The sequence below is a fragment of the Sceloporus undulatus genome, chromosome 1 (assembly GCF_019175285.1).
Source record: "Sceloporus undulatus isolate JIND9_A2432 ecotype Alabama chromosome 1, SceUnd_v1.1, whole genome shotgun sequence".
NCBI lineage: Eukaryota > Metazoa > Chordata > Lepidosauria > Squamata > Phrynosomatidae > Sceloporus > Sceloporus undulatus.
This window is the reverse complement of record NC_056522.1, coordinates 82,502,174-82,529,952: the sequence shown is the minus strand read 5'-3', so window position 1 is coordinate 82,529,952 and position 27,779 is coordinate 82,502,174. Positions and strand designations below refer to the sequence as shown.

Sequence of the window (27,779 nt, the reverse complement as noted above, 5' to 3'; positions counted from 1 at the left end):
TACTGTTCTAATATTCTTGAACCTAATGGTGTCTTTACACCACCTTAAGGCAGAGGCCCAGTGGACATAAATGGAATTAAATGTCAATAACAGAATTCTTATATTGTCTTTAAGGATGCACTGAAACGGCTTCTTGCTTTGAAAAATTGTCTTCTAGTATAATAACGAAGAACATTTTACATCCTAAAAATGCACTTGAGAGGCATTTTTTTCTGTTGGGGTTCATAGATTATTACTATGAAATAGCAGAACATCTCTGTTTACAGATGCTGAGAACATATTGTGAATTGGCAGATAAAAATTTCTGTCTCTTCTGTATACCATTCATATGCAAAAATAGTGGTCCATGGAAAGGATAGGCAACTGTGACAGGTCTAAGGGCACTTTTCAGGGTCCCTCCAAAGACTGTACAGACTGCCAAATATACATGTATGTACATATATAAGTGTGTGTGTGTGTGTGTGTGTGTGTGTTAATAATTGACACAAGTAATTATTTTGCTTATCACAAAGTATCTACACAAACAGATCCATACTTGTGGTGTTTTCTGCCTACTTGGGGTGCATTCCCTAAGTCTTGATTTGTGGCTCCTTTTCTTATTTAATAGTACAATTGTAATCAGCCCCGGACACTGGCAAATGTGCTATTGATGCAAGTATCAGAAGAACAGGCCCATGTTTTAGGGTACCATTTGGAGCAATTGGCACTCTCCTATGTTTTTTCATTGTTTTCCTTCCATTTTCTTTCCTGTTATGGCATGGTCTCTTTTTCTCTCAAGTATGCTTTTTCCCTGGGCTGTTTCAGAATGCTCTTTCTGAAGACTCAACAGCGGAAGTAATAGTGCATCAACTATCCCCAAAGGGAGCATCACTTAGAAAGGAAGAATGGCTCTCTCAGGAAGGGAATGTTTACCTACTTGATCCCAGATGATCTGCTGTTAGCTTTTACTGCCAGGGAACAGGGAGACCATTGCCTGGATTCTGATACACTCTGAGTGCCCAAACAAAATTTCCTTCCCATCTGCTATGGTGACCACATTGTGGCAGACTCTTTGCACAAACTAATTCAATTTTTGCTTATGTATGACTTCTGTAATTTAAAAAAAGACTGCATGGATGGATCATTGTAGCTGCAAAGAAGAAATTGATAATTTTAGGGTAACCAGAAAGGGACAGACAATTATTGCCTAGAAAGCCTGATTTATTTATTTTTTACCACTTGTAAGAATGAACATCAGGAGCTATTTTAGGCCACAGCAAACAGAGGCATTTTATTTTTGTAACCAGCTAGGACTTAATTTTGAGTAATCAGTCATTAGAGTCTTGCCCTTAGGAGCCAACATTGTAGAATGGATATGGGGATCATAGCATGATCGTAAATACTAGACAGGACCACAGTGGATCAAAGTGATTATGGCAGAGCAGTATTCCAGACATGTTAGAGGAGTTAACTGTAAAAGCATCTTGTTTTCCTATGTTTTGTCCCGATTTCAACAACTTTCCATGTTATGTCTTATTCCCTGTCTCACCATTCCATTCTTATTCCATTCCACCCCTCCATTCTTATTCAAGAAATGTATTGACAGAATTTAAAAAATGTTGACAGTTGATATAGGCTTTGACAATATATCACAGGCAAGTCTGAGGGGAGCCTGTTTGCTTGTTCTATATTTGCATACATTGGATACATGCCTAAGTGCTTTTAGTTTTAGTTTTCCAATCTCCACCCCTCCCTCTATTAGTGTCAGTACTGTAGAAGGTAGATTATGTGTAAATTTACAGCGCTTCATAAATAAAGGTTAATAATAATAATAATAATAATACCTCCATGTTCTAGCTTGAAGCAGGGAGAATCAGCACTATCACATGCTTGACATCTGGTAAAACTTGATGTTTTTTGTTGATGAGCTACATGATTCTTGTTACCCAAATGGGCAAGTGATCAAAATAGAACTGCAAGTGGTGAGAAAATGTCCTAACAGGCAGATACTTAAAAAGGAAGCTCTCCATTCCTCCTTATTCTTCATTGTAATTTCCTCTTCATTTACAGAGAGATGAATGAGTTAGGAAGAGCAGTGCTGATTAGCTGATTAGCATGTAATTAAGCCTTCATTAATTTAGCAGACTAAAGCAACATGTGAAGTTTGCATCTGTTTGTTCTTACATGCTAGAAAGACTGACTTCCTCCATTTATTTGACATTATTCTGGTTTGTTTTCCTGTCCTTCAGGATTTTTGTCCCCCAAGCCTATGAAGGATCATGTTGAATATATATATATAATGTTCATATTGCCTCTTTTGAATGGTACTTACTTGTATTTTATCCGTGCTATGTTACTTTTCCTTTATCACACATACAAGATCTTCAAAGTTCTGCTGATGAAGAAGAGGCTGGAATTGGCAACAAAGATCATATTAACTGTCTCCTCCTCCTCTTCCTCATTATTCTGCATTGGGAATCAAGGCAACTTACAACACATTAAAAAATTAATAACAACTAAATATATATAATTTTATATCTTAAACGTTTGTTCAAATTGTATAGGAAAAAGATTAGTTAAACTGAAACTCTGAGGATATATAATTGACAAATGCATACTAGCTACCATTCTAGATATGGAATAGAATTTAATTTACAATTTACCAGTCAAGTTATCTTTTTTTAGACACTAAAAGGTTACATGGGAAACCTGCCTCTAGTAGTTTGCAGGTAGTGGTTACTATAAAGTTCAAGTTACTACTGTTGCTTTTACATTCATAGTCTGAAGTACATGCATGCATACAAAGTAGAAATACTGATTGGCAGACCCTAGTAATGATCTCAGAGCAGAAGTAACTTCAAAATGTGGTGAATATATCATGAAGATTTAGAAGACAAAGAGAATAATTGTCTGGGCTTTCAGGGCAGTAACTTATTAACCTTGTTTCTAAGGTCTTAGATGTTTGTTAGTCTTCCTTGTGAGAAGATTGGGAGTGGTTACAAACTGTTTTCATAATAGCTTTTGAACTGTTTTCTCATCATCTGTTCCAGTCCACAAGAAAAATGCATGTGTTGGCTGCCTCATAATCTAGTTCAAAAAGTATGAAAACAGGTCCAAAACACCTGTATAATGCCCTGGCTTGAACTTTGGAGATACATATTGTGCAGAAATTTTCTTGGAAGTATTCTATAAATATTCTAAAAGTATTCTATAAGAATGTCTTGAAAGTAGGATAGTTTGAACACTGACGGTATTCACCGAGTGCAGTGGTGTTTCAAACATTTATTAAAAATAAGGTACACTCTGGATTAATAGAGCCAGCACAACATCTCTGCATTTGCTTTCCTAAGTGCTGTTTCCTATCTTTGCCATATTAATTTTTAGTAATTTTCTCCTCAGTTTTACAAAATCTATTCACTTTAATCAGATCTATTTATGCACATTTGCATAAAGTATTGATATCTAAAGAATGTAAGTACTTTTCAGTAGGAAATTGCCACCCTTCCTTGGTGGAAGCTGTCAGTTACTTTCATGATGGTGCACATTGTTATATGCAAAAATAGTTCTGTTGGCATGGTTATGGCAGATTTCCCACATACACGTAAGAATTTAAAGTCACGCCATATAGAAAACTGTGTTTGTTCAGAAGAATCACTTGATACGTGCAATCGTTTTTACTGGTTGTTCCCCTCAGCCAGCACAAGCTGTGCCATACTTCAGACAGATGATGCTACATTAGAAATAGAAGAAGGAGAGGTTTAGTCTAGCCAATGAAATATGTGCATTACTTCAGTGAGCTATTTTAGCTGAACTGCTGTTAAAAAAGAAACAAAAGCTCAGGGCTGTATGTGAGTTTCTTCCTATACAGAGAGTATCTGTTAATGAGGAACAACACACTTTTCAACTTCTGATAATTTAATACTGTGATATTTTATTTTGTTTAATTTATGCAAAGATTTCAGCAATGTGCCTGATGTTACCACAAGTCTAAGAAGGAGCAGCACGGATGGCACTCTGGACCAGGTTCCACAGAAGGAAAAGCTTGAGTTACCTTTCAAGGTAAGCACAATTTTTAAGAACTTTTTTTTCAAAGTAAGGGCAGGTTAATCCATAAATAGAGAGATAGCTCTTGTTCATCTGGTACTGTAGCAGAAAATACTATTGGTATTCATCTAACTTCAATTTGTAGTACCTACAATGATCAATGTGATACAGGAAAACTGCTTCTTGAAACAGGCCAGGGTAAAGGTAAAAAATCAATTATGTCTTTTCATGATGATCATGCTTGGTGGTGAATTGTAAGCTACTGCAGCCTACCTGCTTGCAACCTGTGTCTGATTAGTTGACAGCACTCTCAGCTTCTTTCTGGGAAGCTTGGGTTCAGATTTTCTGTCTATCTGTTGTAGAAAAACAAACAGCCCCACACAAACAACAATAACAGGATAGTTACCTGAATGAATAAGGTTTGTAAAGGATTTTGTGTTTTTAAGAGTGATCTAGAAATTGTTGTTGAGAGCCAGTGTGGTGCAGTGGCTTGAGTGTTGGACCGTGACTATGGAGAACAGAGTTTGAACCCCTGCTTGGCCATGGAAACCCTTGGGCAAGTCACACTCTTAGCAAAAGCTACCCCCTCTGAATGAATCCTGCCAAGAAACCCCTCAGATAAGTTGCCATCTGTTGGAAAAAACTTGAATGCACACAACACTCTTAGTTGCAGTGTTTAATATTTGTATTCCTTCAGCTCTTGAAAATTTAGTTTTCTGTTTAATGATCAAGGTATGAAAAATTATTTGTACCAAGTGTTGAAAGGATCCTTTCTCAGGAGAAACTTGTGGTATAAGTCCAATTAATAAAATAAAATATTAGCCTATCTGAAAGATGTGGCCAGTCAAGTGTTTTGGTCTGATTTCACACCAGTTTTGGTGTGTGTGTGAGAGAGAGAGAGAGAGAGAGAGGGAGGGAGGGAGAGAGAGAATTATTACTATCAATGGGAGGTGAGATCTTATTTCTCACAGAGACCTCACCTCTACTCTGATCGACAAAAATGAATTTTAGTTGGGCAGTATCACATTCTTAGCCAAAGAATTAAAAAAAAGTATGGCCCAGGAGGCTAGTGCAGTGCTGCACAGCTTAATGTGAACTTGGTGGGTAGAGATGCTATTTTTGCCCCCAGAAGCTGAATTCTGACCAATATACAGCTTCTTTGGTGCAATTATTCTTTCCTCCACGGAAACTCCTTCCTATGACAGCAATGTCATAAATGCACTAAGTTGCATAGGCCTAGATTGTACCTGGACCAATTGCCAAAGGTTCTAACTGCTGCTTTTACTGACTATTGTTCTCACTTTGCTGTTGTTCTCCATGAGCCAGGCTCTTACTGGTATTGCTTAGGAAAGCCAATTAGTGGTGCAATGTTGGGCCAGTGTTGGGCCAAGCCAGCTTCAGATTTTTGTACTCCCACTGACTACTGTAGATACCACTCTCCTTCTTCAGGCCTCCCTATTACCTTCTTTTTTGCTGCTTTTAGCCACCTCCCAAGCCTCTGATCTCTCTACTTTAAGGGAGAGAGAAGGGAAAAAAAAGGAAGTTGGAAGTCATTCATTTTCCCTTTTGTGTTTTTGTTTGTTTGATGCAGTTTGGTAGTCTGTTTTAGTTTGTAGTGTAGTTTAGTTAATTTTAAGTTGTTTTGTAGTTATTTTATATTACCAAACTTATATGTCAATAAAAATATCTAAAATAAAAGCTACAAGCCTAACAAAGGAGTATTGGTGAGGGAAACCACAGCCCACAGTTGGTATACTACATACCACTGTTTTCATTCTTAAAAAATAAGAATAATTTAAAAAAAGAATTTAATTTGACATTGTAAAGCTGTCAGGAAGCAATAATTTACAAGAAAAGATGTTCTTGGAGATCCTCCGCATGATGTTTGACTGGCAAGGTACCAGCATGGCAAAAGGAGAGACCTCACCCCTCCTCCACGCAAACTAGCAATCAAGGGAAACTGTGAAAATAGACAGTTCAAACAAATGATAAATAACAACAAATCAAAAAGGGATCAGACTTTTCCTGGATGCTACTTGATGACAAAAATCAGCAGCTATTTTTTCCCTCCTGGGATATGTTTAATTTTTTTTTTTTTTGTCATTGAGTTTCTAGTAATTCTTAAATCATAGAAAATCAAGCAGATAATATGTGGCCATATCTCAGTTTGTAAAAAAAAGTATAGGTTCTTTCATTCTCTGAAGGTGCCAGCCACAGATGCTGACAAAACATCAGGAAGAAACTCTTCTAGAACATGTCCACATAGCCCAGAAAACCCACAAAATCTATGGATGCCAGCCATGAAAGCCTTCGACTTCATATAGGTTCTATCTCTTTTGTTTTCCTTTATCTGACATCTAAGTAACCTTGGTGCCTATTTGATGTTTCAGATTGCAACTTCCATAAACCTTGTCACATGACAAACGGTCAGCAATTGTGGAAGCTGTGGAGTCAGGAACTATGGAAGTTTAAAACAGTCTTAACAAGGTTGGGAGGGCCACTGATGAGGAATTCTGGGAAACTGCAGTCCAAAGCTTTTTGGCACTGTGGAAAGCCACAGGTGCCAGATGACAGGCAGTTAAAGTTGTGGCTGCATTATAATCTGAACATCACCTACATTAGTGAATACATTACATTCAGTTAAACAAGGTTGATTACTTTTTAAAAATCTTTTATGTTCATAACTCTATGCATTGTGTGACTGGCTTTTTAGTACAAAGATGGAATTTTTATGTATATAGTTTATGCTATTTGATGAGGATTCTGTACTACATAGAGGGAGACTCTTTAAAAAAAATGAGCAACAGGGAATGTTTGCTTTACAATACTGAAATAGTTTACTGGAAAATTCTTTGGGGAGATGATCTATGAAGAATAGCAATAAATGAATGGAAATGTACTACATGGGGAGAAAACAAAACCTACTGGAAGTCGCAGAGGCAATATGCTATGCCTCTCACGTCAAGTCTATAGTTCCAGCTTGTCTCTTAGTCATTGGGCTTCTAGCCAAATGCATTACAGATAGAAATCCTCTTCCTCAGGTTTCAGTGGCATTCTATAGACAGCTTACAACAGGCTGCCGGCAGGAGTCCAGTGGTGGGAGCAACAGATGCAAAGGTTTTGGGTGCTGATTTTCAGATGCCACTCTGATCCTCCTCTTCTCACATTCAGAGGGTGTCTGTATGGCATCCTTTAGCCAGATAGTTCTCTTCCCACCCGTTGTCTTTCTTTCTTTCTTTCTTTCCTTCCTTCCTTCCTTCCTTGTATTACCATGAAATACAATATATGGAGTAGAGTGTTGCATTAATGTTAATTTAAGAAAATGAATCTCTGTAATCCTTTGGTTCTTGTTAGGAGAGGTGCAGTGTCTATCCTCCACTCTGGATATTTCTCATATAGATAGGTAGTGGAAGAGAATTCAGTGAGGTCCCCATGCTCCTCTTTGCTTTTACCTTGCGCGATTTTTGATGTTTGGGATCCTGAAGGAACATGACTGAAGAAGTTTCTTCAACCAACATTGGATTCTATTCTAGGATCATTTAGGGGCAAAGTAACTTCTTGCTTGTTCCACATTCAGTCTAATTTCTATGTCCTTGTTCTGAAAATGCCCACTCTGCAGTTTCTCTCTTCAGTATCATTGCACAGTCTCTTGTGAGCCAAAGGGAGGTCACACTCCTTCCTTCCCCTTTGTGCCAATCTCCTTGCTTAAAATAAAGAAGAGACAGCTTCATTGTGTGGGTTCCTTTGTCTTTGTTTAAATACAACAACAATATAACAATCAGCATGTAATTTGATAACTGAAAGGAAAGGACTCCTTATCAAAAGAATTTCTGGTCCCTTTGTCCTCTGCTTAGGAGCCTGAAAATAATAGCCGGGTTCATTTGAATAGTTACATTTCAGAACAATTTATTTACAGTGAATTCAGTACAAACAGTGAGTTGATTTTTACTGTTGCTCTTTTGTCCTTTTTATTTATCATCAGAAGTTTATTTGATAATTAACTGGAAGTAGGGTTGCCATAAGTCAGGACCTCCAAACCGGGACAAATGTAGGACAAGAAAAGGACAACATTTTCAAATGTAGGACAACATTTCTAAAAATGGAGGACACGCAAAAAAATTGGTGATTTAAAAAAAAATGTTAATCTAAATGCATGTTTCTTAGGCATTATCAAAATGGAGGACATTTTGACATTATTCCTGGACAGATGTCAGGAATGTAATTCCCTTTCTGGCCACACACACACATCAATTCTAAAACACACACACACATAGCACATTTACACTATCATTTTCTCTTTCTTGCTTGCTTGCTTCTGTTAGATTTTTAACACTTTTGCCTAATGAAGATGTCAGTGGAGCTTTGAAAGCTTGCATGATATATTTTGTGCATTTTGGTTGGTACTATATAGGTATCACTGCATAGTAGATTTTGGCTGTTACTGCACTTGTGTGTCCAATTTGTTAGCATAGAATATTTTAATATGTGTGAACATTCTTGACAAGTGTAATCCTGAAAGGTAGACCATTATGTGAAGAATCATAATGACAATACTAGAAGTTCCAAAAGGTTGGAATTAACAAATAGAGTATGGGCAAGTCCTACTCTCCACCCTCTCAGCCTCAAGGAGAGATGAGAGGTCAGGCAGCAAACCTCTTCAGAATACAATCTTGCCAAGAAACCCCAGGATAAATTTGCCTTATTATGGTCTCAAAGTGCTTTTCAGTTCTAAGTCTCTGGTGCCACAGCCATTCTGCAAACTACAATTCCCACATCCAGACAGGGCTGCCATAGGTCAGAAAGGAGTTGAAGGCACACAATAGCTACAACAAAAACAACAGAAGAGGAGGAAAGAAAAGAAGAAGGAGGGAAGAAGAGGGGGCTGGCTTGGTGGCTGGAGAATTGGAGGAGCCAGAATGGCCCTGCAAACTCAGTGGGAGACCTTGGGCAAGTCACACTCTCTCAGCCTCTTAAGAGAAAGTAAAGGCAATCCTCTCCTCCTTTGAAGAAACTATGCCAAGGGAACTCTACACAATTACAACAGAAGAGGAGGAAGAGGGGAAAAGGAGGAAATAATAAGAATAACTTTATTATGGCCATTTGGCCAGCACAATGACAAAATTCAAATTTAAAACACATGATAGGTTCATGTAGAGGCAGATTAGAAAGTATAAACAAATGACAGTCTGCAGGATCAGGCAAAGATACAACAACCCCTGGGTCCTCCAGGGAAAAGAGGAGGAAAGAAAAGAAGAAGGGGGAAGAAAAGGAGGAGGAGGAAGAAGAGGAGGCTGCCTTAGATGGAGGAGAGAGACGCCTGGGGCTTTTTCTCCCTCCTCCTTCCCCCTTCCTCCTCTCTCCCAGAAACCATAGCCACCTGCAGAGCAGAGAGGAGCCCCAAAGGAAAGGAAAAAAAAAGAACAGACTTTAAAGGGAGTCCCTTGTGCCTGCCTTTTGCCTTGGTGCTCAGCAGCCCTTGGGGACGGAGGCTGGGGGACAAAGGAGGCTGCCAGACCAGGAAGCCCCTGCCATGCTCCTTCTCCTTCTCCCTGGAGGCAGACATCTTGGCTGAAGAGGAGGAGGAGGAGGAGGAGGCGTGACTAAGGGGGTCACATGCGGAGAAGGAGCCAATCCTGCCTTCTTCCAGGCAAGCAGAGCTTGTCAGTCAAAAGTCTTGACTGGAGATTGACAAAATCTGGCCTGGAGTCAGCAGGAACCCGGGAATGAATGGGCAAAACGGGCGGGAAACGGTTTAAACACTCCAATCCGTGAATTTCACGGGGGCAGCCGGGTTATGGCAAGCCTAACTGGAAGAGCATAGCCATGTGTTGTTTCTTCACATTTCAAAATTGTGTCTCTGTATGTCTGTGTGTATGCATCTGTATAGGCAGGTTTAGTACTAATGTTTTCAAAGTTCTAAGTTTATAGTTAGAGCACTTGATTGTGTTGCTAATGGTTTAAATGCTTGGGGTAGGAGGTTCTAGGTATTTAGATGCAGTAGGGGGAAAAACAGTTTGTAATCAAACAGTTCCTAGTTTTGGTGAGCCATCAACTTTCAGAACTGTCTTTGACAAATAGTTTATGATTGTCTTTTTTTTTTTTTTTTTTTTGCTAGAAGGAGCTTTCTACTGTCTATATGACCCCATCTGTCGCCAGCAGATGTGTGCATGCATGTGTTGGTAGAAGGTGGTGGTGGGGAATAGTTTGTGGTGGAAATCTTCTGCGTAAAGGAGGGAAAAGAACATTATGAGGTGCTGTCCCTGTAGCCCCCTAGCTTATTTCAAAAATCCTCCTCATAAATAGCCTTAAGATGTCTGTGGCAATATGCTATTGAAAACACTTGATTTCCATCCCCATCTTCATATTTCTGCATGATTTCACTGAGTATGCTTTTGTGAAAGTACATCTTGTTGTTATACAATATGGTAAAGTGTGGGGCTGTGTAAAAGCATGATGCAAAGACGACTGTGGGTGACGCTTTAAGGCTTTCACTGCAGATGGCAAGGACAATCAGTTGGGGGTTGTTGTGAAAGAGATTGCAAGAGGTGCTCAGTTCGGAGCAGACAATAGCTTTAGATGTAATCCCTGGGCGTGGAAGGAGTAGAATATCTGAATCTCTTACTATAAGATATGTAAGTACAGAAATTCTAGTTAATAAAAACTTGCAAGTAAATGTGTGTGTGTGAGTGTGCATGCATGTGTATACATGCATGCACATAATACTGAGTTTATTTTCTCCCCCCTCACTTCTAACATTACTTAAAACTTAGAAATCTAACACCTGCCTTTCCTTAAAGATGTCTGGGGATAAATGGATTTCATAAAATGTGTGCCTTTGTAGGAGGGGCATTTGCTCTTTTCTCTATTAAACCCACTCTATATTGACTAGAGGTCTAATTTGTTTTTCCAGTACAGTGGTGGGGGTGACTAGACAGAAATAACTGCTGCTTAAGAACCTAAAATTGAATTAAGACAAAAAGAAACTGAAAGGCAGGTTAATCTTCTCAAAGGTTATCCTGACTTTTAGTTTAATATTTTGTGCTGCAATTAATGATTTACAAATAAAAGTGAAAGCATATACTATTCTTGATGATGGTCCATTTTGTCCTAAGACTTCCTTTCTCAGGGAGTTCCAACTTCTTTGTTTATTTATGTTTATTAAAATGAAATGCTTATTTTCAGTGTTTCACTTCCTTTATAAATGTAGTGTTAAAGGATCATTTGTGTCTGCATGTTTGCATATATACAATTGAAATATTCTTTGAGCAAGATGTCACACTCAAAACAGTCGTTTTATACTAATGGGGCATATTCTTAGTAATTGTTGCCTTGATGATCTGCAGGGAGTGTCTTGATGAAAGAATTATAAAACCTTTAAATACCTCAAAATGCAGCCTAATTGCTGATTGGATTTTGTATATTGTGTGGAATCATATACCATAATCTCTTCTCTTCATTTGTGTAAATGCTGATACATACTGTCAACAGTCAAAGTCTATAAGATATCTGCACACAATAAAACCATGATTGATATTTGTTTAGTTGCTTTTGTTTATTCATATATCAATTAGTAGTTAAATATTTTACCACTCAATTCTATTCATATTTGTTGGGCAGTAGGTCCCAGTGAATTCCATGTCATTTATTCCTCAGGAACTTTACACAGTCACACAAAGGATGAGTTTTAGTTTGTATTAATTAGAAATCAAACAATTTTGCCTAAGTAATCATGCATCTCAAAGTAAAATGATAATCAACACTTTCAAAATTATAAAGCTAAATTTTAGAGCAAAACAGTCCCATGCCAAAGTTTTCTTTCTGTAGTGTTTTTAGCATATAAGGTGCTCTCCCTTTGGATCTATTTTGATTATCACTTTCTTCTGTTCTTGCATATTTGTATATGTTAATTTATTTTTTTCCTAGTGCTCACCCACTTGACTATGTTACTCACCTGGTTATGCATTTATTTAGAGAGATGTAGTGTATCTATGCATAGAAACATCTCAATATTCAGTTAGACTTGACATGGCCAAAATACTGAGGAGTGTGCCATCAAGGGCTATGACGAAAACATTAATCTATGTTCCTTTTACATAAATATGGTAGCCAAAATACACCATGTCCCATTTTATATAATGAAGTTTATTTCTGAGGAAGCATGCATAAGATCACAGCCTTATTGCTATGTTGAGGCATTCCATGGATGCGTCTTGAAGTATGGTATTGCATCAATTTATAGCCCAGAAAAAGTTTATCTGCCTGTCTCCTAGTCCTTTAAAAAGTGAGTGGATAGCATCTGAACGTGCTTCCCTTCAGATTTAAGCTGAGTTTAAAGTTTGTATACAGTAAATCATCAGAAAGCAAAGGTAGATTATCCACCTAGGTGGATAATTTTAGATTTTAGAGTATTTTGTATTTTGGAATTCCGGATAAGGGATACTCAATCTGTATGTGTTTTTAAATCTGTTTTTTATAACTTTTATATCTTGTGGATTTTTAACATTTTGAAAAAATTGCTAAAGTGGTTTGAGTCCCAACTGGGGAAAAGGGACAGAAATAAGAGCCAAATGGCTCTCCACCCCATGTACTCTGAATATTTAGATGAAAAACTGGTGCTCTGCTGGGTTTTTTTAAAGCACCCTATCATTGGTATTACCATCCACATCTGAGGATTAGAGGGGCAAACAATGTAAGCTCAGTAATATCTTTGCTATATTGTGTAAGGAAGAAAAATAACATTTCTTTCCTTTTTAATTTTTTTTAAAAATTCTATTTTTTTAAAAAAAAATATAAAGTTTATTACTTAAAAACATATAACATACAACAGGGATCGGCAACCTCCGGCCCACGGGCCGGATGTGGCCTGCGGAGGCCTGCCGCCTGGCCCCACGTGCTGTTGCCGCGGCCGCCGCAGCGGCCCGTAACGGCTCTTTGCCGCTCTGGGCGCCGCCATTTTGGGTGGCAACATGGCGGCACCCATAGCGGCCTCTGGGGCTATGGGCGCCACCATTTTTTCGCCCAAAAGGAGGTGAAATCTCGCGTTACCTCGCCGCCATTTTGTTGCCCCAAATGGCGGACGCCCCAGTAGCGGCGAAAGGCCGCGATGGGCAGCCAGCGGCGGTGGCCTTAGGAAGGCCCGCTTTGCCGTCCCTGGGGCCCCTCCAGGAGGGCTCCGAGGGACGGCAGGAGGCCTCTGGGGGCCCGCTGGCCTCCCCCCTGGGGCCCACCAGGATTTCTCTTGAGCGCGGCAGCAGCAGGGGCCTCCTGGGGGCTCTGCTTCCGCCCCTGGGCCCTCCCGGAGGGACTACGCGGGCGGCAGTGGGGCCTCCCTGGGGGCCCTTGCCATCCCTTGGGCCCCTCCAGGAGGCTTCCGAGGGCGTGCAGGAGGCGTCTGGGGGTCCCGCTGCCGTCCTGGGGCCCAACCGGAGCGCTACTGAGTGCGGCAGGGGGGCCTCCTGGGGGCCCTTTGCCATCCCTGGGGCCCCTCCGGTGGGCTCCAAGTGCGGGCGGCCCCAGGGGGCCCCTGGGGGCCCTTGCCATCCCTGGGGGCCTCACAGGGAGGGCTCCGAGGCGCGGCAGGAGGACCTCTGGTGGGCAGCGCCGTCCCCTGGGCCTTCCAGGAGGGCTCCAAGGGCGGCGGAGGCCTCTGGGGGCCCGTGCCACCCCTGGGGCCACACCAGAGCGCTCGGAGGCACAGGGGGCTCTGGGGGCCTGCTGACCCCTGGGCCCTCCAGGAGGGCTCTTGAGGGCGGCAGGGGCTCCGGGGGCCTGCTGCCACCCTGGGGCCCTCAAGGAGGGTTCCGAGGGCGGCAGGGTGCCTCTGGGGGCCCTTTGCCATCCCTGGGGCCCTCCAGGAGGGCTCCGAGGCGCAGGGGCCTCTGGGGGGCCCTTGCCTTCCCTGGGGGCCCTCCAAGGAGGGCCTCCCCCGAGGGCGGCAGGGGGCCTCCTGGGGGCCCTTTGCCATCCCTGGGGCCCCGACCAGGTAGGCTCCGAGGGCAGTAGGGGGCCCCCTGGGGGCCCTTTGCCATCGCTGGGGCCCTCCAGGAGGGCTCCGATGGCAGCAGGGGGCCTCTGGGAGGCCCGGTGCCGTCGCTGGGGCCCTCAGGGGCCCTCCAGTGCTGGCGCCCCCACCCAGCTTTTTTGCTAGTCTCTGACGGGGCCTGGGGCCCCGTCAGGGCCAGCAAAGATGGGGAGGCCTGGCCCCCGGAGGGTGGAAGCTCCGCCCCCGGCACACGGCCCCGCCCCGGAGGGTGGAAGCTCCATCCCTGGCATGCGGCCCCGCCCCGGAGGGTGGAAGCTCCACCCCCCGCACGTGGCCCCGCCCCGGAAAGTTGAAGCTCCACCCCCGGCTTCGGCCCCCCAGTCGCCTGAGGGACACCAACCCGGCCCCTGGCTCAAAAAGGTTGCCTACCCCTGACATACAACATATAATATACACAATCAAATACATATCAATACATAACAGACCATCAGTACATTTATCTGTCACACACCAGCTATAACAAAATATCTACATATAGATATAAAATACTTATCAAATACTATTTATCCTATCAAATGATGTATATAACCTTATTATTATTATTATTAGTAGTAGTAGTAGTAGTATTATAGTTTATTTCTATAGTGCTGTAAATGTACACAGCACTGTACATACAAATGATCAAATCAATAACAATAAAACCTGCCAATGGCATACAATCTACAAAATACGTATAAAACAATAGGTAATAATATAAAATAAAATTGGTTAAAATAAGCAGGCAATAATTAAAAACATCAACTATCCAATCAAAAGTCAGATAGATAATCACACAGTGCCTGGGAATGCTTCCCTGAACAGGATAATCTTCAACTCAGATTTAAAAGTGGTCAGAGAAGTGATGACCCGTGTTTGCGGGGGAAGAAGTTTCCAGGAGTGAGGGGCAGCAAGTGAGAAGGGACGAATCTGAGATGGGGCAGTGGAGATCCTAGGCCAGTCCATGCAGGGCTTTAAAGGTCAATAACAAAAGCTTATACTGAATACGGAAGGGAAAGGGGAGCCAGTGAAGAGATGATAATAAAGGAGAAACATGGCCAAAGCGGTGAGCGGATGTAATGATGTGTGCCGCTGAATGCTGAACGGAAATTAAAGGATGAAGATGAGAGAGAGGAAGCCCTGCCAGAAGGAGGCTGCAGTAATCTAGTCGGGAGACCACCAGAGCATGGATCAGAGTCTTGGCAGTGGAGGTTGAGAGAAATGGATGGATTTTGGCAATGTTGTAAAGAAAGAATCTACAGGCTTTGGCTGTGGCCTGGATGTGGGGGATAAAAGATAGAGAGGAATCAAAAGTGAAACCAAGACTGCCAGCTGACTGGACCGGTCGAATGGAGGTGTTGTCAACAGAAACAGAAAAGGAGTATTGAAGGGTGGGATATCTTAGGGATATTGGCCATTTGGGGAAATTTTTAAATTTTGCCCATCTCATTTTGGGATGGTGGGCATGGAGGAGTGACAGCAGCGGTGCAGCTTCAGTGCTCCAGTGTGGGTCCATTCCCTGGCAGTTGTTCACTACAGAAATAGAAGAGCAAGTCTTGCTGAAGAGGAATGATTATGGCTTCTGCAAAGTGAATTCCTGCAGCACCTGTATTTTTGAAATTGTAAACAGGCCTATAGACAATGAAGATCCAGTAAAGTCTGTTTGTTTGGACATCCAGAGAACATTGGTAAAGCCCCTTGTATATGTTTACCAGAGATGGGATAAGAGGATGGTTACTCTCAATGGAATGATAATAGAAAAATATTCTCACACTGGAAGCGAATAAACTATGTAAGCCTTTATAGTCTGTATTAGGACCCTGCTATTTAAACTGTTGATAAAATGACATAAAATTAAGGGTGAGCAGTGAAGTGGATACATTTGTGAGTGACACCAAAATACTCAGAGTGATAAAATTAGAGACAGATTACAAGGAGTATCAGAAAGGACTAAGATGTGAACGGACAGCAAATAAGATTCATTCTAATTGTACAATATTTTCACATTAGGGCATTTGTCCTGATCCCTGCTATACTGGTGAAGTCTGGACTGGTTGTGATAATCATAAAATAAATCTTTGGATTTTATCACACATTAAAATATCAATTCAATGTATTTTATCTATGAAAGAAGGCATATTCCTTATTTGAGAAAGAGGACTGAAAATGAAATAAATTGTGGCTGAATGCCCTTAAAATCTAGTTTTCCATTGAAACTGATAACAACAACAACAACAACAACAACAACAATAATAGAAAAAAATCAGCAGCAAGTGAAGACCTTCTAATGGTCAACAACAACAATATCTGTGGATTGAAGGACAGAGAAACACAGGTACTGCCTTAAACAGTACAGTTTATGGGATTCACTGCCACAAGAGATTATGACACCTGCTAGTTAACATGCTTTAAGAAAGGATATTAGGTAGATCAACATTTGAGAAAATCAACTCATTTGAGATGTGGTGCTGGAGAACAGTGGTGAGGATACAATAGACAACCAAAAAGACAAATGGATCCTAGAACAGATCAAGCCTGTTTAATTCAACAGGGTTTCTAATTATATTCTTAAAACCATTAGAAGGTTTTCACTTGCTGCTGATTTTTTTTCTATAGCAGATAAGGTAGAATTATTGGAATATTGCAATTGCTGCAGTTTTTCTGAGAGCTTGTTTCAGTTGCCATATGGGCTGCTTGTAATTCATAAAGTTGCTATATCTGTTGAATACATTTCTTCCTCCAACACAGAAGCTGGAACAGCTATATTGTTGATTCTCAAACTAAGCAGCCTTTTCCAGTCATGTTTTAATAAACTGTGGGAGTGTTTTTTAAAGATGGTTGCTTTGAGAGAGTGATACATTGCTGCACTTTTAAAAAGTGCACTAGATGGAAGGGAGAATAAGATTCTGGTCTAATGAGGGAATGTTAATGATGAAGTCTGTTATATTTTATCTGGGCATCCCTTATTAAGAAATTGGAATTTTTAAAAATCTGATGTTCTTAACTATGAGCTGATTCTTGAATGCATATGCATACTTTAATTACTGTGCACTGGGTATCAAACAACAGAATGTTGCATCCGCACTTAACTAGACATCATTCAGCACTAGAGTTTTCAGCTGCTAAGTATAACTGTACCAATCCCTTCTCTGACTGTTCAGCTCCAGGAAGGACGTTAAACCTCATATCATAATTGGACAGCAGTGAAACAAGGAAAGTGTTCTAGATGTACAGGTTGAGTCTCCCTTATCTGGAATTGCAAAATAATCCAAAATGCAAAACCTTTTTCGTGGGTAGCTGAGATAGTGATACTTTTGCTTTTGGATGGTTCAGTATAAACACACTTTGTTTCATGCACAATATTATTAAAAATATTATGTATAAAATTATTTCCAGGCTATATGTACAAGGTGTATATGAAACATAAATGAATTTCATGTTTGGACTTGGGTCCTATCTCCAACATATTTCATTATGTATTTGCAAATACAGTGGGCCATTGGTATCTGCTGGAATTTGGTTCCAGGATCTCCCATGGAGACCTCAGTCTGTGGATGATCAAGCCCCATTATATACAATGGCATGGTAAAATGTTGTCCCCTATATAAAATGGCAAAATCAAGGTTTGCTTTTGGGATTTTTTTTAAAAAAAGCTGTGGATGATTGAATACTTAGATGCAAAATCCATGGATACAGAAGGCCAACTATTCCAAAATCCAAAACTCCCCAAAATCCCAAGCACTTCTGGTCTCAGGCATTTCAGGTAAGGGAGACTTTGCAAATACTTGATCGCTGTGGGTTCTAATGTTTTTGCTCCCCCTTAAATCTTCATTCTTTCTATTTACACAGTCATTCCAGACTTAGGCCCCATACAGACAAGCCAAAATAAAGCTGCTTCAGGTCACTTTGGAGGTATGCTGTTTCAATGATGCATGCATACTAAGAGTCTGGAAGCCGTGCCAAAGCCACAATCCAGTTCTAAGGACTAGAGCATAGCTTTGGTGCAGCTTCTGGACTCTTAGTAGGCATGCATTATTGAAACAGCATACCTCCAAAGTGACCCAAAGCAGCTTTATTTTGGCCTGTCTGTATGGGGCCTTAGACTATAGAGTTCATTTATTCCTTGTTTTAAAAAAGGACTGCACAGAACAGAAAATAAGTTGTTCAGACACAGCTCTGTATTTTACTTGGTCTGAAGACAGGTCTGCACTGAGATTGTGCAAAGCTGCTCTGACAACTGTATCATTCTGATAAGGCTGCAGAGCAATAGTGTCATGACTACAGTACCTTCATCTGCCATTAGCTCTATTTTTGGTGCCAGTTACACAAGTAACTACTGACTACAGTTTTTAAAGCAAAGAAAATGTGTTTACAGATACGTTGTTAAATGGCTATTTCTATTTAGTATTTTCTGTGCCAGTTTCAAATTTATTTACTTTATGCGGACCAGCAATAGGAATATTATGGGCAAATCATCTGTCAGCCTTAGTTCCTCAACTCACAGGATTGGTAGGAGCAAGAGAGAGAAGGGAGAGACGACTGAAACACAACAATGTATATAGGAACTGGCCTAGGTCTCAAGACTGTCCATTAAATTTTGGAGGAGCATTGAGATGAGTTTAGCCTCAATGACTACCTTGAGGGTGGTGGGATAAGCTTTTGTTTCTTTTGTAGGTCTTTATCTCAGTGGTCGTTTCAGACCATTGTTCTGTATTTTTTTTAAAACTGAAAACCTGAATTTCAAAGTAAAAACAAAAACGAAAACAAACTTCTATCTGGACAGGAAACCAATCTCTGTAGCTCTACTACCCCCAGATCTGTGCACCTTTACCTTCTGTTTGGTTTGTGTGCATGCGTATGTGCCATTCACTTCAGCGGAAGAAAGTAGAAGGGTCTACTTGGAGCATTGCCTTGCTCTGCCACTGTTTATATACACATATATAAATAACACCAATAAAAATATTGGTCTTAACATGATATTACTAAACAATGTTCAGCTAGTTCAGTGACTCTCAGATTTCAGGTCCTCCCAGTATTTCAGACCTCAGTTCCCAGAATCCCTGGATGATGGCCAAGGCTGGGGCTTCTGGGATCTGATGTTCAAAACATCCGGAGGGCCAAAGTTTGGGAATCACTGAGCTAACTGAACGGCAGATTTTCTGATCGGAAAGAATTTTAGTAGAGCTCAGAATATCTATGCAGGCACTCTAAAAACTGTGTCAGCTTTTCAGAGACAATGGTTGTAATTCTGAAGATCATGGTTGCTCCTTGGAGTGATGGTTATTTACGTGTCGACTATGTGATTTATTCTGAAAACTGGGCCATATGTTTGCACATGGATGCATGGTATAAGGTGTGTGTAGGGGAGGGGGATATTCCAGGCATGCATATGATTCTTTGTACCAAGAGTCTCTCTGTAATCCATTGACTTTTTGGGGCATCATGGGACTCCAGTACAAATGCACTTGTCCTGAATACCTTAAAGCAATGGTTCTCAACCTTTGATCCTCTAGATTTTTGAGACTTCAACTCCCAGAATTCCTGAACAATGAACATGCTGACTGGGACTTCTAGGAATTGAAGTCCAAACCATCTGGAGACCCAAAGGTTGATAACCATTGTCTTAAAGGCAGCAGATCCCATCTGATCTTGGAATCTAAGCAGAGTTAGCTCTAATTAGTTCTTGGACAGGAGACTGTTAATGAACACCTGGTGCTGTAGGCTATATTTCAGAGGAAGGAACTGGCAAAACTACCTCTGAGGATTCCTTGCCTAAGAACACCCTGTGAAATTCATTGGGTTGCTGTAAGTCAACAAGAGACTCGAAGGCACATGCACACACACATTTTCTGACTCATATATGGAAACAGCTAGTGCTTCTCTGAAGCTCTTTGGGAGTACTGCAGCCCCATCTTGGAATCTTCATATTAATAATTAATCCAGGCTTCTTCAACCATTGCTCTGCAGAAGTGTTGGACTATAGCCTGAATAACCCACAACTATTGGCCATACTGCCAGTATGTGTCACGGGCAAACACATCTGGCAGGGGCACCAGGTTGGGGAATGCTTCTGTAAACCGCCTCATGCTTTTAGTGTAGAGAAAACAATTGATTATTCCTCAGCATCTTCTGAAGCACCTGTGATATTCTTTCATCCCAAATAAAAGTACACTGAGCACAAAGTTCTCTGCTATTGCTCTGTACCATGATTTGAGCAGTTCCAGAAATTGCTCTTTGTATTATATTTTTATTACATTAAATTTTTAATGTAAGCTCTGCTATCATTCAACAGTTTTCACATAACATTATGCTAGAAATGCATACTAAAATACTCTCAAAGTGCTCCAAAAGTAACCCCATATATTTATTTGAAATATTTTAATCTCATCTTTATAGCAGGTCCCCAAACAAGTTTGCTGTATATTTTTAAAAAGTCATAAACAAGTAACACAAATCTACAGTTAAAACAGGGACTGTTATGTAAGGTACACCAAAGTGTGGGGAGATAAATGCCCTTTCAAACACCAATTTATTAATGAGCACAGCTTAGATTTTTTATTGATGCAGTTACATCAAATGAGTTCTACCAAAGGACAAGAACAATTCTATAAACAAAATATCTCATTGACTCTACTACTGTCTTCCTACCTTTCCAAAACAGCTTGAATGTTCAAACAGGGTGTATAATTGAAATCTTAATCTGACTTTCACAGCCATCCATCCTGTCCATTTCCTCCATACCTGTCAATTTAGATTAGTACTGTGTATGTATATTTGTTTATGGAGTAAATTTTCATTGGCTTTGTTAACTGGTAGCTTCCTCCCTGGATTTGAATGACAGAATGATCAAATCCATCTTGCATCCTTTTTGCTTATTTAAAAAAGCCAAAAGAATGCAAGATGAATTTGAGCATTCTGTTTATTACTTTTAACGTTTGTACAATAGTTTGTGTACATTTTAGCTTTTCTTTTTAAAAAAAATCCTTTAAATGTCCAAATACACTTTGACATTTTTTCTCTAGAAGAGGATTAATTTTGTTAATTTGCAAATGGAATGGTGTCATCTTTCCAATATATTGTTTAGCTCAGTTATATGCAGGACAGCAACATATCAGGTTATGATATGCCACTGCACAACGTGACTGCTAGACAAGGTATCGGTGCACGTCTGAGGACTATACCAGTGTTTGTTCACCTTGCTTTTGGGTATGTAAAAGTATCATTCTGAAAAGCTACAATGCTTGCCCTCAGGCAAAACAAAACAAGAGTTAAAAGCTTAGCTTTGGGAAGGAAGACAAAGCAGCATACATTATCAGTTTATGGGTCCCTGCAGAGGACAATTTCAAGGGTAAGTTGGTTCTCTATGTTATTGTTTTTAAATTGTTTGAACCAATTTGAAATGCAGAATTAGAAAGGCTAAAAAGAAGAGAAAATGTATATAAGAGTTAAGTCTGTCTATCAAATGCATGCTTAAATGTTAATAGATGAACCCTTGATCTTGAGATTTGCTTCGCTTTTTGTTCTTTTATAACACAATTGTGTTTGAGACTTGTGTTAAAAACAAGGCTACTAATTTTTAAAAATCAAATTGCAACAATGGAGCTATTTCAGAGTTCTTTGCAAAATGTATAGCCATGTCTCACTTCTGCACCTTACTGCTATAGTTCAAAATTATATTTGAGAAGTATGTGAGCTCTTTAACAGCAAGTTAATACATTTTGCAAAGTATAAATTACTGCTACATTGATAGCAGAGGAATATATTTCTAATGTAACATTTTGATCAAGCTGACTCTATCTTTGGATACTGAAATGGATTCCTCTGCCTACAATATATACTATAAGTCAACCTCGTGTATAAGTCACAGGCAGGTTTGGGGGCCAAAATAGTGATTTTGATATGACTCATGGATGAGTCAAAGGTAAAAGTTAGGAGCATGCACCAAAGGATCTAAAGGTTGAAGGAAATAAAAACAATGCCAGAGAATTTACAAAATTCCATATTTGTTTATTCTCACTTTAAAAGCTGGATGGATGAAACAGTTGGTGGGTGGGTGGAGGTCAGTCCTTCCAGGACAGATTATACTCTTGCCTTTCACTAGGAGATGGCTCCTTTTTTTGAGAGAGAGAGAGCGTTAAAGTATAGTACCTACATTGACACATGAATGAATAGACTAAAATTTCTAGACTTATACGTGAGTTTCTACAGTAATTCTTAAAATACCATCTCCAGTGATTGCAGGATTGCATCCATCTACTCTAATTTAGGGGAAAAGATTTGTATACCCAACCAGGAGTATAAATACAGAATAAATAAAGACGCCTTTGATGTACATGGCACTGCTTTCAAAGAGGTTTACTCTTGGCTTCTTATTTCAATATATATTGAGATTTAGATTGGGAGTAGCATGTATGAACCAACAATCTGCAATCAGACATGGATGTGATTTGCCTACTCACTCTTGATATGAGCAGACAGGTCTGCTTCCCCATGTGGAAATATTTCACTGAATATTGCTCTTTATTCTGAAAGACAAGTCTGGAAATGGCAATAAATGTACTTGAATACAAAGATCAATAACTTAAAAAGACAAATGAGTGTTGCAGTTATTCAGGTGTTTACATTATGTGGCAGAAGCATCTGAGATCTCCCTGCAAATGAGCAAAGGACAGATTTGCATGTGAGTTACCCTTGAACTTGCAGAATTAAATAATAATAAATAATAAAATTTTTATTTCTATCCCACTTTTTGCCAGGCAATCAAAGCTGTGTACAACAAGCTAAAATGCATCCATATATGCATAGTACCCCCCCCACCAAAAACAAGATTAAACAATATAAGATTAAAACTAACATGCTAAAATCCAATTAATCCAAATAATAATCATGGGCGCAGAGTTCAATAGATGGGAGGTTTTATTCGTGGCCGAGTATTTTATTCCGGGAAGGCCTGCTGGAAGAGATCCGTCTTATTGGCTTTTTTGAAGCTCTCTAGATTGGTAATTTGACAGATCTCATCCGGCAGGCCATTCCATAAATTAGGAGCGGCTGCAGAAAATGTCCTCTGGGAGGTTGCCGTCAACCTGGTCTTTAAGGGCTGTAGTAAATTCCTCCCAGAGGACCCGAGAGTACGGGGCAGATTGTATGGAAGCAGGCGATCCCTTAGATAGGTTGGGCCCAAGCCATGTAGGACTTTAAAGGTGATAACCAACACCTTGTACTGTGCCCGGAAACTAATAGGCAGCCAGTGGAGTGACTTCAATATTGGTGTTATATGGTCACTCCTTGCTGTTCCTGTGACCAACCTGGCTGCCAAATTCTGTATCAACTGGAGTTTCTGGACTAGGCACAAGGGCAACCCCATGTAGAGCGCATTGCAAAAATCAAGTCTTGAGGTTACCAGCGCAGGTACTACAGTTTCGAGGTCACCCCGTTCCAGGAAAGGGCACAGCTGGCATATCAGCCGAAGCTGATAACAGGTGCTCTTGACTGCCTGAATTGTAGGCAGTTCTAAAGTACAGTTTCCTCCAAGTACCATAGAGGTGCTGGAAAGAGAGAGTTAACTTCTTACATCCTTTCTGATGCATTAATACCAAATAATTTTTTTCAGTATTTCCCTGGAAGCATGTTTTATAGCAATAGTCATCCAATAACCTTAGTTCTGAGGTTCTTCACAGTAAATATTACTTTGTACTGTCTCATTTGGGTGGTGATGATCTATCCCAGCAGTGGGTTGTTTGCTAAGAAAAGGTACTGAATTTGAAGCATTGATCCAGCATTGCTCCCCCCCAACTGAGACTAGATAATTTTTAGCAGCCCATTAGGACTGCTTAAAAAGAATCATCTTGTCTGAGTTCTGTATCGACCTTTTATTATAACCAGCTGCAGATCTCAAAGTGTTAGAACTGAATTCCTGAGCTGCGTTTTCCTTAGATTAGGGAACATTTATCATAGTTGCATTCTATATCTACCCTGCAGCAATGTATCTACATTTTTAGAGAAATATTTAATTTTATAATTATGGACAAAATCATCTGACCTATAGCCAGTACATTAGCTTAGTTGTTTCTTACTACATCTCCTAGTTTCACATGCCAACATTAAGGGAGGAATGGTCTGCATACACTTTAAAAATACTAAGAAAGAAGAGAAGCCAAACACTGATGGTTGTTCTCATCTGTGAACTGCTGGCATTTCTTGTGTGGTCTTACCTTTGAACAGAAACATGTGTTTCTATTCAATATAACATCTGGATAATTCAGGAAACGTTTCTTCCCTCTTGACAGGAAGCCACCTGTCTTTAACAAACCACCTTAAAAGTGTTTGTGCTTTAAAGTACTTTGGTTAGAAGGTATGTTTACTGGTAAAGATGGTCATATAAAATTTAAAAAGATGATTAAATCAGGCCTCATTGCAGGCATTCCTAGGCGCATCCAGGAATAAATGGTTTTAGCTACAGCTGGAAAGGTTTTATGGATCCTTCATATCTTTATTTCTGTTGATATAATAAAGACTTATAAAATCCTTGCTCCCAAGAGTCAGGAGGATGTGTATATATTAGCAATATGTTACACAATCTCCATCATATCCTGCCGTTTACCATCCTTTGTGGCCATCAGTTCTAAGAATTCAACAGAAATGCTCCAATAGGAAATAGTGTAATTTATGAAAGAGGCATAATGTGGATATGGATGTCTCTGCATTTCCTCTTTTAAACTATTATACCACATTTCCTCCCCCTTTTTGCTTTTATATTTTATCTTACAATATTTATGCAAGCAAAAGATAAATCCAACTATTAACAGGATGATTGATTGATGGGTTGATTTAATTTGTATCCCACCTTTCTTCCAAAGTGGGACCAAAGCATCTTACAATGGCTGGCATCCTGTTAGGGATAGTATATGCATACATCATGTGTATGTCATTTGTGGGGTGCTGCATGGGTTGGTGTTTCCTTCCTCCCTCTTCAGTGCCCAAAGATACCCCCTCCCCATGTGATGAACAGCCTCTGAAGCCCCTTGATGGCCATTCCCTTGCATGTCCATTCCCAGTTTGTGAGGAATGGATAGGATCACAGTAGCATCTTTTCTAGCCAGATGCAAAAGTATGACATCAGCAATGAGATCCACCAGGTTCCTTTGGAGGTCACAGGGCTTCTTATTTATGGAGACATAGCTTCATGCTACTGCCATCCTGCTTGCTCTCCACAAAGTAGGCAATGGCTGTGCAGAAGGTGTGGCTTCAGAGTCTGTTCAGTGAATTGGGGGTGGTATATGGGTCAACCTAATGTAGGTTCATATATGGACCTGCTAAGCTTTGCTGAGCTATACAGGATTGTAACCAATATATGTTAAAACAAAATAATTAAAACACTACATTGTACAAAAGTTATAACATAACTACCAATATAATTAAAACATTAAGTTTAAAACAATACAAAGAATTTAAAACATTAAGAAGATTGTTAAAGAATTAAAAACACCTAGAACACATATTGCATATTGAAACAGCATGCCCTTTGCACATCCTTCTACCCCAACCAGATTAAAGGCTGAAGCCCTCTCTAAATAGGAATCTCTTTGCCTGCAGAGGGAGATCTGGCTCAACTTCTCACTGGAGGAAGTTCTATAGCTTAAGAGTCATTGAGAAAGTTCTTTCTCTTGTCCTCTCCAGATGAGCTTGGGAAGATAATCAGATGGAGAAAGGGCCACCCCTAAGATCCTAAGACTCATATGTGGGAAATTCTGTAGGTACATTTCATCTGATTTTTTGGAGGGGATGCTTGGGTGCAGTTGTGCACACATTTATTTTAAGAAAACTCTGAAATCTGCAGTTTCAGAAGTAGTGACTAGGATGTTGAGTTACTTGAGGTGTGATACTCAATGAATTTGACAACTGTGTCACAAATGAAGTCAGCCTTGAACAAACAAGTCTGATGACACAGACTGAATTTGAAAAAGCTCATTGTTGTCACAGTCAATATCTAGTCATTCTGATTTATTTGTATCCGCATTGGTAACATTTCACTTTCCTTTTTTAAGACAAGTTAATATCCTACATCCTCAAATGACAAATTGAGGACTAAAGCTGACATTGTTTTTAGGTGTGGTTTGTTATAAAAATGCTGATACTGACCATATTTCTCATCTTTCTGCCAACTTCTTGGAAAGATTTAAAAAAAGGCAGTCTTTTTTCCTGTCACTTATCTCTGACAGATGTTACTGAGTGTTCTGCATTGGCCTTGTGAAATGAAAGGCATTTAAATGGGAAGATAACAGGGCTTAAACAACAAGAGCACAGGCTAACTTGTTTAATCTGCTGGTCAGTGATACATTAACGATCATTGTTTTCTTCAAGTACCTACTTAATTCCTATGCACAGAGTTTTTTTTTTAATAGAGGAAAATCCTTTTGTACAGACTTGAAAACTAAATAACAAGAAATCAGGAAAACTGGTGTGAATGAGTTTAAATAAGAAAATAGAGAAACCATTTAAGAAGACTGGAGTGGGTGGGAAGATCCATTGACAACTAGTAATCAAAAGAGAGGATGTTGTTTTAGACTCAAGTAACAGAGAAATGTATCATTAAGAAATGTTGAACTTTTAAGGGTTGAAGAGAATGACAATGTTAATTCACTGCATCTAAATTTCCAACATAGGGTCAAGCTATATACAATATGTACTCACATTTGAGATAACGTTTTTTGTTTCTAAATACCAGTTGGTGGGGGGCGTAGTTAGGATCAGGATTGTGAGACTTGGCTTCAGCCCTTTCCTGGCAATGTGAGGGAATGCTCTTTCATTGGTTACTGTTTCAAAGCCATGGTGAGGTGGGGAAAAGGTTAAAAGCCCATTTCCTCTAGGTATCATGAAACTGACCATCCTTCCTGTGTCCCCAGTATGTGTGTATGTGCTTCAAGGTCCCTCTCTACTTATGGCAATTCCATGAATTTCATAGGGTTTTCTTAGGCAAGGACTACTCAGAGGTAGTTTTGCCAGTTCCTTCCTCTGAAATATAAGCCTATGGCACTTGGTATTTGTTGGTGTCCTCAGTAGCTGGTATGTTAAAAACTGAATCAGTTTAAGTGAGAAGAAAAGTGTCATTTTGCAAGATTCTGAATCTCCAGCACTTCTTCAAGCAAGCCTAGGCATACAGCTTGAGCTGTGATGCAGTTGGTCAGTTGGGTTAAGAGAACTGGGAATTGAAGAGCTGGAAATAGCAGCTCTCAAAGGATTTGGCAAGGTGTTAGAGCAAAACATTCTGCAGTGTTTATTTCAGATCATGTTGGTAACATTTTCTTCTTTTCCTTTATTATGGTGAATTAACTTTTTGTAAATAGGCATAAATACCCTAAAGGTGACAGATCCTGTCTGACCTTGGAAGCAAAGCAGGGTCAGCCCTGGTTAGTATTTGGATAGGGGACTGTCAACAAATATCAGGTGCTGTAGGCTATATTTCAAAGGAAGGAACTGACAAAGCTACCTCTGAGTCATCCTTACCTTAGAAAACCCTATGAGATTCATGGAGTCACCATATGACAACAGGTAACTTGCAGCCATGTGTACATGCACACACGTGTGCACACACGCACACACACAGAGCTGCAAAAGGCATGGAATTGGAGTAAAAATTCATTTTGTCATCTCCTGTATTTGCATGTGTATATATGGGGTGGGAATGGAGTGGAGATGAGCAGAAAAAAAGTAGATGTAGATGGGCAGAATGAGGTAGGCA

The 27,779-nt window shown here is 40.0% G+C and overlaps 1 protein-coding gene across 1 annotated transcript in view; it reads left to right on the top strand.

The window, feature by feature from the left end:
• The window catches only part of TIAM2 (TIAM Rac1 associated GEF 2), a 194,820-nt gene that overhangs the window by 139,964 nt on the left and 27,077 nt on the right, over positions 1-27,779 (top strand). The window contains 1 exon segment of the mRNA XM_042473306.1: positions 3,935-4,038. Within this exon segment, the coding sequence (XP_042329240.1) occupies positions 3,935-4,038 (104 nt within the window).